This window comes from Solanum dulcamara, chromosome 2 (assembly GCF_947179165.1).
Source record: "Solanum dulcamara chromosome 2, daSolDulc1.2, whole genome shotgun sequence".
NCBI lineage: Eukaryota > Viridiplantae > Streptophyta > Magnoliopsida > Solanales > Solanaceae > Solanum > Solanum dulcamara.
The window spans coordinates 5,101,612-5,118,426 of NC_077238.1; the positions used below are offsets into that span (position 1 = coordinate 5,101,612).

At 27.9% G+C, this 16,815-nt stretch overlaps 1 protein-coding gene across 1 annotated transcript; it reads left to right on the forward strand.

Moving 5' to 3' along the window:
- The first annotated feature begins 205 nt into the window (after positions 1–205).
- LOC129874582 (cytosolic sulfotransferase 12-like) lies at positions 206–1,264 on the forward strand. Its single transcript, XM_055949888.1, has one exon. It carries the CDS (start codon positions 206–208, stop codon positions 1,199–1,201), a length of 996 nt encoding a protein of 331 aa, XP_055805863.1. The 3' UTR covers positions 1,202–1,264.
- Positions 1,265–16,815: the final 15,551 nt, after the last annotated feature.

A 16,815-nucleotide genomic window follows, 5' to 3' on the forward strand; every position in this document is an offset into this window, starting at 1 on the left:
ATTAGGAGTACTAATTAATAGGATTAAAGACAAGAAAAATGTGAAGTGGTGAGCTCACATGTAGTGTATGACTAAATATTCACGTGAATAATAAGTGTATGTAGTTCGTCTAGATGCTCTTGCTGAAATCATTACTCTGAATTCTCCCGTATACATTATATAAACCCAAACTTGAAAAAACACTCAATCCTCAAAAGTCAAAACCATGACATGTCAAACTTCCCTGCCTAAATATTTACAAGAGGATGAACTTAGTGATAAGTGTAAGAATTTGCTCTTAACTCTACCAAAAGAAAAAGGATGGGTTGTATCAGATATCTACAATTACCAAGGTTTTTGGGCAACACCAAGAATCATCCAAGGTGTGATTGCATGTCAACAACAATTTCAAGCTCAAGATAGTGATATCATTCTTGTTACAGCTCCCAAATCAGGAACCACTTGGCTAAAAGCTCTTTTATTCGCTCTGGTGAATCGAATGAACCATCCTATTTTTGAACAAAAACACCCTTTACTTGTCAAGAACCCTCATGTTCTTGTTCCATTCTTGGAGCATACACTCTATGTTGATGGTCGAGTCCTTGATTTTTCATCCTTCACTTCACCTAGACTTTTGGCAACTCATGTCCCCTTTGCTTCATTGCCAAAATCTGTCCAGGATTCAAGATCCAAACTTGTTTATTTATGTAGGAATCCTAGGGACACTTTTATTTCTATGTGGCATTTTGCAAATAATTTAAGACTTCATCACAAAGACACCAATTCCATTGAAGAAATGTTTGATCTATTTTGTGAGGGGGTGAGCTTTTATGGTCCGTTTTGGAATCACGTGTTGGATTATTGGAAACAAAGCATAGAAAAGCCAAACAAAGTACTTTTCTTGATGTATGAAGGAATTAAAGAGAAACCAAAAATTCAGCTTAAACGTTTGGCTGAATTCTTAGAATGTCCATTTTCCATAGAGGAAGAAAACTCTGGAGTTGTTGATGAAATATTAAGAATGTGCAGTTTTGAGAATTTGAGCAATTTGGAGGTGAATACAAATGGAAAGATGCCAAATGGAGAGGAAAATAAAGTGTTTTTTCGTAGAGGGGAAATTGGAGATTGGAAGAATTATTTTACTGTTGAGATGAGTGATAAACTCGATCATATCATTGATCAAAAGTTTCAAGGATCTGGATTAAAGTTTTCGTATATTTGATTAGACATTGATATGCTATAATGTGAACTGAATGTAGTTATTTCTTTTGAATATCAATGTTAAAGTAGTTGCGTTTGAGATTAATGTAAGAAGACCATATTACAAAAAGTCTATTATATTCATTACTCAAATGGTCATTCAACTGTTTAAAAATTATTTAGCAAATTTATATTTTCTTATCGTTTAATCAAAGACAAGTCACCTTTTTATAACAATTGCACACCAAATCTTTAGTACTATAGTAGTGTCAATAAGGTTGGAGGGGGTCGATTTGCTTTTTAATCTCTAGATTATTTAAGTCCACAAGTATTGCTAAGCTTATAAATGCTAAATCATGAATTGAGTGTTCAAAAATTTACAAAATTGATCAGAACAATTTTGAATAAAATGCCTATGGAACAGTGATTTTTCTATGACCGAAAAAAAAAAAAAAAAAGAGTAGACTTTATTAGCATAATATTTAATAGTTGAATGACTATTTGAGTAACAAATTTTAGGTGCTTTTATGCATGACGATTATCACAATTTGTGATAGTGATTATGACGATAATAGTAAAATAATGACAATCATCATCATTAGACTCGTGACTCAATTCTTTCTCCCGTTATCTTTTTATTTTGAATGACGAGATGTATTACATTTTTACTAAAGTTTTTTAAATTTCAGTTTCGCAGTATATATTGAACCACTAATTATCACTATTATATTACTCTTGTCGTTTCAATTAATAATGTAATATTATTTGATTGAGTACAAAATTTTCTTTAAAAAAAATTGAAATTGACGAGTGACCTAACATTCATTTTAACAATATGTAAAAACATAAGGGGATCTAAGCATCCTCGTACCATCATGCAACAAATATATGAGAGCAATAAATATTTTGCTAAGCATAATACTATGATATCGATAAGTATATATATGAACTAAAACTGCTTGCATAAGTTTCCAAATTCAAATACTAAATATTCTGGAGTTTCTTTTAAAGTAATTTGAACTTAATTTCTTAAAGTTTGTGCGGCTATTTTTCAAATACTCTCCGGCATTATAAATGGAGTATGTTTTATCATGAAAATTCAAAAAAAGTTACTTTATTTGAAATTTTTCAAGTTGAAGTTAGAGATAGAGTTGGCCTAATGTACTTTTTAACAAACATAAAATATAATTAAAATGAGTTTATTTTACAAAAATAAAATAATCAAGGTAAATTTGAAGAAAAAAAAGTGAAATTGAAAATAGGGATTTGAGTTTTTTCTCTAATTTCAAATGAAATTATTATGGCCAAACACTAATTTTCAAATAATTTTTTAAAAAAAATGAAAAATTCTCATAGCCTAAAGTGGCTTCGATGTAAGAGAGTTGTCAATATGGGTCAACCCAACCTATTTGGACTCAGCCCATACAGGGTTTGAAACTTTTACGGGTCAAGCTGGACTGATCCATTATTTTGACAGGTCAAAAAACAAGCAGCCCAAGTAACAATTACGTGGGCTAACAACCGCGTCGGGCCAACCCACTTTTTTTAAAAGAATATATTTTTTATAATTTAAATTCTAATTTAAAATGTAAACATAAATATCGATAAGATAATTTTCATGGTGTTTACTACTTGTTAACCAAGTCTCATATTCATAAATGAAATAATTTTAATAATACTTATTATGTTTGGATTAAGTAAAGATTTGGTTGTATGACTTCAGTCTGAAATTATTGTCCTTTTATGTAAATATTTTGGATACATCCGTATAAGAAAATATTTTTTATATTTGAGTTTTTGACTTTTTAATATTTATATGCATGATTTAAGACTTTAGGTGTGGACTCTTCTTGTTAATTTTAGTATTCTATTTTGTTTTTTTATTATTTTTTATTGGGTAAATTACGCGAATTGGCTACAGCAAATTTGAAAGTAAATATACAAATTTCTAAAAAAAAAATATGTTTTTTTCGTATTTATATATTTCGGAGTTCATATACAAATTTGTGGGGGCACATATACTAATAGCTAAATGTTTGTATTTGTATATAAAGCGAATTTAGGGGCTCATATACAAATCTCTAAAGCAAATTTGTCATTGTATATACAATCTTTCTGAAAATCCAGTTTGTATAATGCAGCGAGATATACAAACGGAAAAGCTCAATTTGAATATAATTAGGCAAACTGTAGCTAATGAACCTACTTATCTTTTAAATCTTTGCTATTTTTGAAAGTTTATTTTTTTTATTTGATCCACGGGCCGATCCAACTCATATTGCTCAAGCCCTATAGGCTAGCAAGCTCATCCAGATCGGACTAAAAAAATCATATTTTTAAATGGACTATAAAATTCCTAACCCAGCCCTATCAAATCACTAGTTAAACCGGACAGGCCCAACGGGCCTAGCCCTTATCTAATTCCATGTATCATACTTTACACATAAAGGCCTAATTAAAATGTGGTAGAGCGACCCAAACACCAATCGTGTTGGAGGCCCAGTATAAATGGGCTCATAAGTTGCAGCCCAGTTAATAGTCATCAATAGGCTTGGGGCATTCGCACAAATGCTCTATTTTGGGTTGGGCTTAATTTTTGCCAGATGATTTTTAGTTTTTTGTCCATTGGAACTTTAAGTAAAAGTAAGGGGCCAAAAATACCCTTGTCATCGAAATAACAAAAAGAAAATTGCTCAACATAAATTTATATTTTCGTATTATAAATTATAATATACACAAATTAGTCGTAATGCATAACTAAATTCTTACGGAACTTATGTTGCGAGAGAAAAGTCAGATTCAGAACTCACTAGTTATGTCGTAAGAGGCATAACTTAATTCCTACCGAACTTATGTCGAGCGGGGCAAACGTTAAACCACTTACGACATAACGTAAATCCTACAAAGCTTATGTCGAGTGAGACAAAAGTTTTCTAAACTTATGTCAAGTGAATTAGATCATGGATAATCTCTTTAATTATTGGCTCCGCCATTGCACCCGATTAGTATGTTAATACCATTTTCTCAGATATAAATAATTTTCATCCAATGAAATACTAATAAAGAAATAATGTCCACGTAAATGAAACAGATGAAGTATATGTTTTTAATTTTTTTAAAATTATTTTCGTATATATCAATATTACCAACATCTCAAACTAACATGTTTCAATAGCCCATGTATGTTATTGGAAAAATATTTCATCATCCATATATAATGCTAAGTTTTAAATATAATATACCATAGTATACTCTCCCCTTCCATCTTATATACCCCTTACCCCACCCCCACCTACCCAACCAAACTATAATTAGTTAATTAATTTCCTATGTCAACCATTACAATGCCTTAACAACCAGGCAAAAAAAAAAACATAATCCTGTGTGACTATTTTCTTCTAAGAGCTGAAAAAAGAAAAGTTGTGTTGTGTGGATAATTTGGTTAGTTACATTAGCTTGTTATCAGATTTATAACTTGATGTATAGTTTTGTATTTATCTAGAGAACCACTCCTTGTATCAATAAATAGGTATCATTACGTGACATATGTTTAACATGATTTAGTGAAAGTTCATTGCAATATGTAATGAGGGTTAGAGGTGGAGTGTTACTCTTTTGTACCTTTTAAATCAAAGATTTTAAGTTCGAACTTGGATATAAAGTCGTGCCTTTGTTAGAAAGCATTTTATCTTAAATGTGGGATTTTCGGCGAGGATTCAAATTTTATAATTGAGCTCTAATATTACCAGTCATATAACCGCATCCACTCATATGACTGTTAAAAAAAAGACTAAAATGCTTGAATTTTGCTTAAACTTTAATCATATGTAACTTCACCCACATGTCTAAAATTATTTAGATTAATTATTTTAGACTAGGTGATAACTTAAATTATGATCTCAAAATCTGGTGAATACGAAAGAAGTCGCTCTCTCGCAGGAATCCAATATAATATATAAGGAAAAATATATTCTATTTTCTCTTCCTTCCTATATTGTGTGTCTGGCATGAAAGTGAAATTCCATATACAAAGAAAAATTCCAAAGAGAGGAATAAAGGTGGTGTAGATCTTTTGGTATGAATGTGAATCTTAGATTTTGTGGGGACTAAAAGGGAAAGGGGAGGGTGAATAAATTCATCAAATTAGTCCCATTCATTCTTAGTTCGAATTCAATATTTATATCAAATTAATAAATACATAAAAAATGACAAAGTCAGAAAAATTATGAAAAAATATATTTTAGATGACATTTTGTCTATGAAAAAAGTTACTTGAAACTTAGAAAAATAATTTTTTTAGTAAAAATAAAAAACTAAAGTTTCATTAATAGCATTTTACATTTATGGTCTTCTCCACGCCTCTAATATCCCATGCACTCCCTCCCACCACCTCATCCCGACCCCTCACCTCACGTCTCCACCTTGAACCCTAATGCTCGACCTCACTCCCTCATTACCTCCTTTACCCTTCACACTTGTTTGTGCTATTTTATATATAATATTTGTTTAAATTATATATATATATATATATATATATATATATATATATATATATATGATAATATTTTATATTTTTAATTGAATGTCACTCTCAATGCTCTACGGAAGGAGAAGGAGGCCACATTCCCTTTTCCTACTTTATAGTATTGTTGAAATTTGTCAAGAATTAAATTCTTTTATCCATTTATTAGAGGGACAAAAAAGGGATTCTCATCAGATTTTGCTTATCCTTTCCTATTTATGTAACAACCATACAAATCTGGGGGGAACAAAAATTAGTACTTCCTTCTATTACTTTCTCACAATACCAACTCATATGTTTGTTACTTAGAAATTACTCTCACCGTCCATCTTTACTCGTCTAGATTTAATTTTGTATGTTATTTTTAAGAAGCACCAAATAGTATGATAATTTTATTATATTATTCTTATTTATTATAAGTTATTTCACTCATTGAAAAAAAATATATAAAATATGTAGAAAATAGTATAGTAATAAATTATTACTTGATTTTCTTAATTTGACAAGTAATTAAAAGTGAATATTTATTTTTAATATAATGAACGATATTTCGTTCATTATATTACCTACTGCTTTTTGTGTTTTGATTATTTTGTTATCTACTTATCTACTTTTAATATTCTTGTCTGACCTTTTTCTATGCTTCTATTGAGCCGAGGGTCTTTCGGAAACAGCCGTCCTACATTGGTAGGAGTCAGGTCTGCGTACACTTTACCCTCCCCAGACCCTACGATGCGGGATTTCACTGGGTTGTTGTTGTTGTATAATGAACGATATGGCAATTATACGAGTATTATGATAAATCATACATTTAAAATTATTTAACTAACACCATTTCAAAATAAAATCGAGAACAAATATTGAACTCGTGCACAACACATGTTTTTGGTCATGATTAGTATATTATATAAGTAAATCTTACGAAATATGCAAATATTTATTAAAATGTTTATTAGTGCATGGAAATCATGATATATTTAGAAGTGTTGGAAATTAACACGTATGATACACACCTTTGCCTTACTTATAATAAAAGTTTCCTCATAATCCCATAATAATCAACAAAACAAGCCCTATCATGAAATTATTTATATCATACCTAGCTTCTGCTTTTCTTAAAAAGGAAATAAATCACAGCTATAATATATCTAGACTTAATTTGGACGAAATCATTATGAAAAATTACATCTCATAAATAATTATTTATAAGTAGTAGCAGTAGTTACTTATTAAAAAACTTAAAAAACATCTTTTCTCGAAAAACTCTTTTTGAACCTTGACAAAACAAAAATTATGACTATAATAGAAAAATACATTTGAAATAAATTAGTCAAATATGATCTGTTACTCTTAAAAGTTCTTTTTTAATAAAATATTATCAAAATTAAATAATTTTTTAAAATTTGCCAAAACAGGTTGGACGCTTAGCATTTCATCTGGATTTGGTGAAAAAAATAATTAAATTTGGAAATGATTTATTATTATCCTACAAAATCAATTTCTTTGAAAATAATATTTCAATTTCCATAATTTGTGGCTTTCCTTTAAAGCAAGGAAAACATTCTGGAAAAAGAGAAAACGTTGATGTCTGAAATTACAGATAAACACGCCTTTTTTAGCTTTCTGACGTGGATGATGAGCTGGCACTTTTACGACAAATCTAAAGTGCCCCTTGACCAGTACGAATAGGCAAGAAATAAATTAAAATAAAAAACAGAAAAAGAAGAAGAATTAATATTCGAGAAAAAGTTAAAAAGAATAAGATGGTCCATAATATAATAACGTGAAAACTTAATAAAAAAGTCTGCTGAAAAATCTGGCACAAGTCACGTGTGTTAGTGTGATTTTCAAGATCTAGCATGAGTAATTGTTCTTCTTTTTTTTTATGTGATGTTCGATATTTGTAATAAAATTTGGTCAAATTTAAATTCGCAATAAAAAGTCATATATTAAGGTGTAAAATATTCTTTAATAAAAATGATTTCATACTCAGACTTAAACTTAAGACATTTAATTAAGGATAAAAAAATACTTATTACTCCATTACAATATTTGTTGATGTATGAGTAATTAATTATTTGTTATAATATACTCCATTCGTCTAACTGTTGTAAAAATTATTTGTCGTATTAAGGTATAAAATACTCTCTAACAAAAACGATTTCATACTCCGACTCAAACTTAAGACATTTAATTAAGGATGAAAGAATACTTATTACTCCATTACAACACTTGTTGATGCATGAGTAATTAATTATTTGTTATAATATACCTCATTCGTCTAACTGTTGTAAAAATTATTTGTCGTATTTTTTTTATGTACTTCTTAAAGAAATATTTTCTTCATTCATTTTTACTTATCAAATTTTATTTTTGAATTTGAGAATCAAATTATAAAAACTTTGACGAACTTTATATTTTTTTTATCGTATTAATATGTGAACAAATGTAATTTATAATATTTTTATATAGAATTGAAACATCTATATTTTTAATTTAATATTAAATAAATTAATTCAATTCAACTTTGAAAATTAATTGAATTATCTCTCAAAAAATAAAATGTGACAAGTGAAATAAACAAAGAGAGTATTAACTAAGATATTTTTTTAAAATAACAAATAATTTAAAATAATTTTAAAAAAAAATACGATACACAATTTGAGACGAATAAAGTAATGCTCTAGTCAATTTCTTGAGCTTGGACTAACCCGACGTGTATATTAAAAATTCTAAATTAGTTGGAACAGTAATTTTCAAATATCAATTAATATATAAGAACTTAAAAGCTAGTGTTCATGATTAGGTTAAAAGAATAAATAATATTTCCATAATAGCTGTTTTATTTTTTTATTGGATATATTTAATGCATATTTAAATTAATTAAAATAGTACGATTCGGATAACTGCACAAAGAAAAAAATGTCTGAATTTTACAATTCACAAATTTTTGAAATTGATCTGATATCCATTTTAAGATTCAACTAATTTGAATTCATACGATTAACAAAAATTAAATTTACACAAACAAATTAGATTTCACTTTTGAAGATGAAACACTCTTTAATGAAATTCAAATATGTATAGGGCTTTGACCTACCTAGACAGATCTACTTTATTATTTTTTTTCAGATGGAGCTTAAAAAATACTTAAAACATCTTTTTAATTAGGGTTTTAATATGCATATATCTCTAGGCTAATGGTTTGGTAAGAGACCCTTTTTAAGTCAAAAACAGAAAAATTTAGGGTAGACTATGATCTACGCTAGGTCTCTTTTCTACGAAATTATTATATATGGTTGAACTTTATTTTTTTATCCTTTTGAAAGTTATATTGCACTTCTTGAAAATTTCTTGGTTTTGTGATATATATATATGTATATTACTTCAATGTATGAGTTTATAGACCAGCTACATGAGTTGTGGTGGAACGGTATAAGTATTATATTATTTTTAATTAGAAATCTCGAATTCAAATCGTCTTTGTTAGAGAGTGTTTTATCTCAATATGATAATTCAACGTGAATCCAAATACAGTCGAATTCCAACACAAATACTAAACACCGAGTGAAAAACATCCAAAAAAAAAAAAACGAGTTTATTGAGACAGCCCATAGGCATGCAAGACATTATATTAACTGAGTAAGTTTGTCATGCTACTTTTTCTTTTTTATCACCTTGGCATGCCTAAAAGCCAAGGTTAGGAAAATCACTTGAAAGTTGTGATCTTATTAGAAAATAAAAGACAAATTGTTTGCATTCACCAAATTTAATTGAGCAGACAATTTCCTGGATTTTAGCTCTAATGTCCACAAATAAATGGATTAATAAGTTGAGGTGTACCAGAAAAAGAACACCTTAAATTAAAAACACTACTTTGCGTCTATAAATATTTATTTAAATTTCCCAAAATAGAAAAAGAAAAAATCTATTTTTTCTTATGAGAATGTAAAGTTCTATGTGCTAACCTCAATGCAAAAATTAGATATGAAATTTATGGTTAAATAGCTTGAATTAGCTAACATGTGTTCTTACAACCCCTTGTTAAATACAATAATTAGCAATTGTTTTTGCTACTTTATTAAGGACGACAAAAGTTATCCATCGCTAATTTTTATATGTAGCGATTGTTGATTACTGTAAAGCGCAGCTAAAACTAAGGCTCGACTTATTAGTACAAATTGGTGCAACATTTCCACATTACAAGAAATATAATTCACAAGGGACACATTTTAAAGTGTCCATTATGGTTTAAATACACAAAATATATGTCAACTCTATTACAACAATAATATACTCAGTAAAATCTCACTTAGTGAAGTTTGAGGAAGGTAGAGTGTATGCAAATCTTACTACTACCCCGAGGAGCTAAATAGAGAGGCGATTTTCGAAAAACACTCGGTTCAAGTGCCCTCGAACCATATGTAGACTCTATTATTGACAATTATTTCTAGCAAGTGGAAAACAACCAACTCTTCTCCATATATATCCACTTTTTATTTTTCCTTCCATTATATTGAGGAGAATAATTCAAATACCAATGGTGAATGGAAGGCAAAGTATCATGTTTCTTGTGGAACTTTTTGTAAGTGTTTGTATATATATGTTTGTGTCCTACATATACCTTGAGCTTTACAAGTCTACTTTACAATAGAAATGTTTTTTTTCCAATACTTTTTTATAAGTCAACTCTTTTTAAGGATAAATTATTTTATTTTGTTTGAAGAATCTTTGTCTACACTTCATATGTTGTACACTCGACATGTTTTGTTGGGATGGAGGATTTTCCATAACTAATGCCTTGCTTCTAGTGGGGAAATGTCGAATGATAAAGTCCTATTTACTGTTTAAAAATAAAATTGAGAAAAAGGAAGAAGCAAGTTGTGTTGTAATATACACAAATTAGAGAATATAGGGAGAAAAAAAGGTCAATAAATTTGAAAGTCAAGGGGAAATGTTGAATTTCCCTCCTATCAAATACAATTGTGTTTAAAATTAAAATAAAAAAACGAAAAAACAGTTAAAATTATCTTTAAACTATGTGAAATTGAACAAAAATGTTATATGTCAATAATTTGATCCAAAAATGCTTTTGTTATTAATAATTTGGTCCAAAAATATATCTATTGTTATCTAATTTGGTAAAAAAAAAAAGGGTTTGTTAAAAATGTTGTTTTTATTATGATTAAATAATGCCTTTAATTAAAAGGAAAAAAAATATGTCCATTATGAAAATGACATTATTGGACCAAACTATTAATGATATGAGTATTTTTTAATCAAATTATTAATGAAATTTATTTTTATTCAATATTATATAGTTAAAAAGTATTTTTAATAAAAAAGAATTATGTAACGTAAAAGCTTTTAATAACTATATATATCTCAATGCAATAGTAATAAAGTTTTCAATATCTTTAACTAAAGGTCTCGAGTTTAAATTCTAAAAATAAAATTATTTTTAATAGATAGTGATTTACACTTATCGATACAACTCAGATTAGTTTGGTTTTAAATATACCATCGACATCGAATAAAAAACAACAATAAAAAAAAGGAATGGGATAAAACCTACTGCCTTCCCCTCTAAAAGAAAACAAAAATTAAATATAGATAGATTTTAGCGTAAGCACTACTATGGGTCTGAAAGCGATGAGCAGCAGAAAGGAATTTGCCATACAACAACTTGAAGAAAATTGATATACAAATCAATATTCATAGAATCCAAGATTTTGTTTTTTCTAAATATATATATATATATATATATATATATATATATTGAAAGTAACTACTCAAGCTAGCTAGAAATTGTCCAAAAGTAGTTCATGGACCAGAAGATCTTATTAATTCAATTTTTAAAAAACCTACATATGTTAAAAAAAATTGAATAAGACAATACTCTGATTTACTTGCACCCCTACACCTTCAAAAATTTAAATATTTAGATAATAAAACCTTAGGTGCTTGTGTGTAAGTTCTATCCTATTTATAGGTTTTAGATTTTCTCCCATTTAAATTGTTTAAAATTTTGTTATTTACACATCTATAGCACCTACACACACACACACACATATATATATATATATATATATATATATATATATATATATATCAGGATACTGAATATATTAATTTGGGGAGATGATGAAGTAGGTTCGTGAATTTTTTTTTTTTTTTTTTTTATCGCATTTCGCTCAAAAAATTGAATGGAGATAGTACATCAAGCTATTCATCACTAGCTTTTGTGTGCGTGTATCTCTGCATAATCTTATTTTACATCATACAAGTACCTTAATTAAATCTAAATCAATTTCACTTGTTGTGTATATTTTAGTTTAACTACAAAAAATGTAAAAACATATATGTAATAATAAAGTGTCAGGCTGTCAGCCACAATTTGTTAAGAAAGAGTAAAAATGGTAATCGATCAACTAAGGTCATGGACGTACTGGAGTAACAAGTATTTTTTCATTTTTAACTAAAAGTCATGAGTTTGAACCCTACTGAATATGAAATCGCTTTTAATTATTAATTAGGGATAGTTCGAATCGAAAATAATTGATAAATATGATGCATTCCCTCAGCAATTGGATCATTTTTTTCAAGCATTTACGAGGCATCAACTCTTGTATAACAATATATATGTAGAGGCAGAATTGGATTCAGTAACTTTGACCTAAATTTTTTATTTGTCTTAATAAATTCACTTCATAAGTATAAATTGTTAATTTTTCTTTGGTTATCTTATTAGTTTTGTTTTCTCTATGTTTCTCTTCTTGTTATTTTTATGAGAACATTTTTCATTCTTGTATTTTTTAAAATTAAGAATCTTTTCAAAACAATCTCGCTATCTCACATAAGATACTCATTTTAGGGTTCGACTTCATACATGACATGATCATTTTTAAGAGTGACGCTTTTTAATAAGATTTTTTTTATTTTCATAAACTCAAATCCAAAATCTCTGATTAAACGTGGAGGAACCGAATCATTCCTCCACACAATTCCTATGTTGTTGGTGACAATATTCCATGAAGTTTAATCTACCTTTATAGACAATTAGAGACATCATATTACTCATACCAATAAAATAAGCATATAAAAATTTAAAGAGGGGGTGGGGGCAAAATGGGTGAAGAAGAAATAAAAATGGGGTTGGCAGAGGAAGGCATGTGCAAGGGGAGACAACAAGGGGAAGAAGCATGACCCGTAAGACATGCTTATTTGCAGTCACTTTGCTTCCATTATATTCACCTACTCTTTAAACCATGTGCTTGCACTTAAATCCATTCAAAATATTACTTTATTTAACTCATTAATATTATTAATTTTTAAAAATAAATAATAAATATATGTCTTATATACAAATATTTATCCTCAACTTCAGTGTTTTTTTTATAAAATATTTGATATTTAATATTTGTTAGTCCGACTGATTTAGATTTTTGTAAAAAATGGCATTTGTTGGTCATTTTTTGGATATATCTTTAGTAATAGTTATTATCTTAAAGTTTAAATTTTACAAGTAAAACTTCAAGTTATTATCTTAATGTTTCTATAGTGAATTTTGAAATTTTAGAATATTGATTAGTTTTCAATTATTAAAGTTATGTAATTGTTATTTGTGAATTTTTTGCCTATTAAAAAGTAAAACACTCTACATCGAGAATTTCATCATTTCAGGAATGACGTCATATTTTTCTTGATGGTTCGTCAGTTATTTATAAGACCATCAAAAGCTGTGGTATGGAATGGATAGAATCAGGGGTGAAACTAGAGTGTCAGTTGTGAGATTAGTGTTGGATATTTGGATTATTTTTTCTAAAAGAAAAGTACAAAGTAGGAAAATATTTATGTCTCTACAAATAGAGGTTCATTCATTCTAATTTGGTAGCATTCATAATATAGTCCTAAGGAACTTTGAATTGCTCATCTCCTCTTATGGATGTAGGTCGATTAACCGAACCACGTTAAATATTTATGTCTCTTTTAGTATATTTCTCGTTTATCTTCTTAGTCATGGTCTTTCGAGGTTTGTTTTGCTAGCTTGCGCATGACACCAGATTATTTCGTTTCTAACAATTAGTTGGACTCAATAGCTTTGATTTAAATTTTGTACTTATCTTGAAAATCATTTAATATGTAAATATTGTTAATTTAGAATTCATTTACTTAAAAAGATTAGATTCCAAAGCCCACTAAGACTTCAAATTTTGACTCCGCATACTCTGAAGATTGAATTTCTTTCTAATTAAAAAAATATCAATTTATCTTTTCATAAATCTTATATTATATGAATTTAAATTAATTGTGACTCTAAAACAGATATTGCACTCGGAGTAAGTCGAAAAAGGATGACAATGAAACAGGAGAAACACGACTGGGTGGTGACTTTTAGCGGGATTAAGGGGTCTGGAATTTTAATTTGTTTATTTTCTTAATAATCTGATTAATTACTTTATATATATATATATATTCATTAAAACTTTATAATCATAGTTATTTCTACAAGTTAAAAAAATAAAATAATAATTTCCATATGAACTATGCTAACTAGGATATCTCCCATGCAAAGTGCATGTTCTAGGTTAGTTTAATTAGCTCGGATACCTATACATAAACCTAATGAATCTAATTAAATAAATAATTAAAAACATCCCTATGTATACGAATACGACTATCATACATGTGGGAAAAATAAATATTCTTCTATTGTCATCCATCTCCAAATTTCTATTTGTACTCGATATTTATATAAAATTAATTTAAAAGATATTATTTATGAATTTTTAACGCAAGCATGATGCATACCTACATTTAATGTAATTTTTAAGGTTAAATTTATTACTCATAAACTTTTATACGATCATCAAGTGAATAGATTTTTCTGAACTATACCTCATGTATACATATTATTGAGACCTCTAATATTAACCCCAAAAAGAGAAGGAAAAAATAATAACAATAATATATCATGTGTAATTTTAAGATCTAAACTCTAAAGAGGGTAAAGTATATACTGTCTTTTTTATATTGTAATAATAAAAAAAATTGTTTTTAATAAATTCCGGCTTTAAAAAATGAAGAAGAGAGAGACCTTAATTAGTTATTTGTTTGGGATCCAATGATATTAACCATATCTCATACACGACTATATTACTTTAATTTCATTAGTCATCATCATTATCCCAAATTAAGGGTCACGTTGCAGTTTAAGAAAAAAATTATGGGCTAAAAATCAAAGGTCATGTGACCCCATCAAAATTACATCATATAAAAATCATATCACTCTCCTTGATCAATTAATCTTCTAAATTAAGATTGAGTTTATGACCAATTAACTAGGAAGGAAATATAGAAGTAGTACCAAAATAGAGTTTATTTCTACATAAATTTAATGTGACAGCCATCATACATATAGAAAAAATATAGGAGTAGGTGGATAAATAATAGAAAAAATTAAGCAGTATGATAAATCTTACTGCTATATTATGTGTTCAGAATATAATTTAAAATAATTACGGCTCGTAGCAAACATAGCTAGTTATTTATGCGGTATGGCAATTTGCCAGATATACAAATATATATGTATATCAGTTACCATTATACAAATTTTCTGATCTTGCTCGCCTCTCTCCTCCACTCTCTCAACTTCGCTTGACAGATATACAAATACACATGAATACCAGTATTTGTATATTTTGATGTACAAATAATTTGTGGGTAAAACGTTTGTATAATTTGTTACAGTTTTTGTATAATTCACTGCAGCATTGGTATAATGAAAATTTTATGTTCGCCATTATAAGTAATTAGGAAAACTATACCATATGAAGTAATTATGCTTAAAATGTTTGTCATATCTAAAAATTCTCCTATATAATATTATTGGGGTTAGTTTTTTTTTTAATCACTCAAACTCAGAATCTTAGAGTTGATATAAGAAATTTTACCATCCAAACAACTCCCTCATATACGAGAGATAACAATATGCAAATTTTACCCTTATTTTTATGGGGTAAAGAAGATGTTTCTGACTCATTATTCTAAAAAGATAAAAAGAAATATAAGTGTAAATCATTATGATGAAAACATTTAAAAAATTATTTAAAAATTATGTTAATTTAGTCACAAATTTTAGTGCAAGTACATAGAATTGATTAACTTTAATCAAATGAAAAAATTATATAATATAATCACATGTCATATACGTATTTATTAATTTGATAGAAATTAATTAAATATGAAAATACCCAATAATTTTATTTTATTTTCCCATTTTCATGAAATTTCCAGAAAGCTTGGAGACTTCTTTTTGACTTTACCCCTTGCCCAACACGTCGTTGAATATTGACCCAAAAATGTACTCCATAAGTTAGCATTTTACTGCCGGCGCATTTTAGCTCGATCCCACACCCCTCACTCACTAACATCCCTGACCAAACGTTAAAGTACGCCGAGTCACCTAATTATCGTATTTTCAACGTAAAATATAAATTATTAAAAATTATAATAAATAATAAATATAAATTTATGGCTTTGAATACATAATAAATTTAAAATTTAAAATCTTAAAGATTAAATTTATAACATTTAAATTCTAAATTCGCCTCGACCTCTAAAACTAATTTTGGTTCTACTCATTTAGGGAACTTTCTTTTTAAGTACTGAATCCTGAATTTTTAAGAGAAACTGAAACTAGAAAGCCAGAAAGTGAGAGCTTCTTAAATACACACACTAATTGAAAGGAAAAAAAATACACTACTTTTTTTATGCATACGAAGGAAAGGGGAAAAGAAAGCAAAGAATTGTATAGAAAAAGGAGTATAGAGTGTGTTTGGTACGCAAGAAAATATTTTTAATTTTCTAGAATAAAATTTTTAAGAAAATATTTAATAAAGATACGAAAAAAGAAATTTCATAGTGTAACATCCTCAAATTCCATCCTTTGACCATTTCACTCTTGACACCCTCAGAGGCTCCGCTCCTCGCACTCCATATTATTTTACTAGATTATTGTATATAAATATTTTTGAAACTACCTACCAAATATGTAAAAAAAAAAAATTATTTTCCAAATACACCCTAAAAAGTGTGTGTGTGTTTCGTGTACA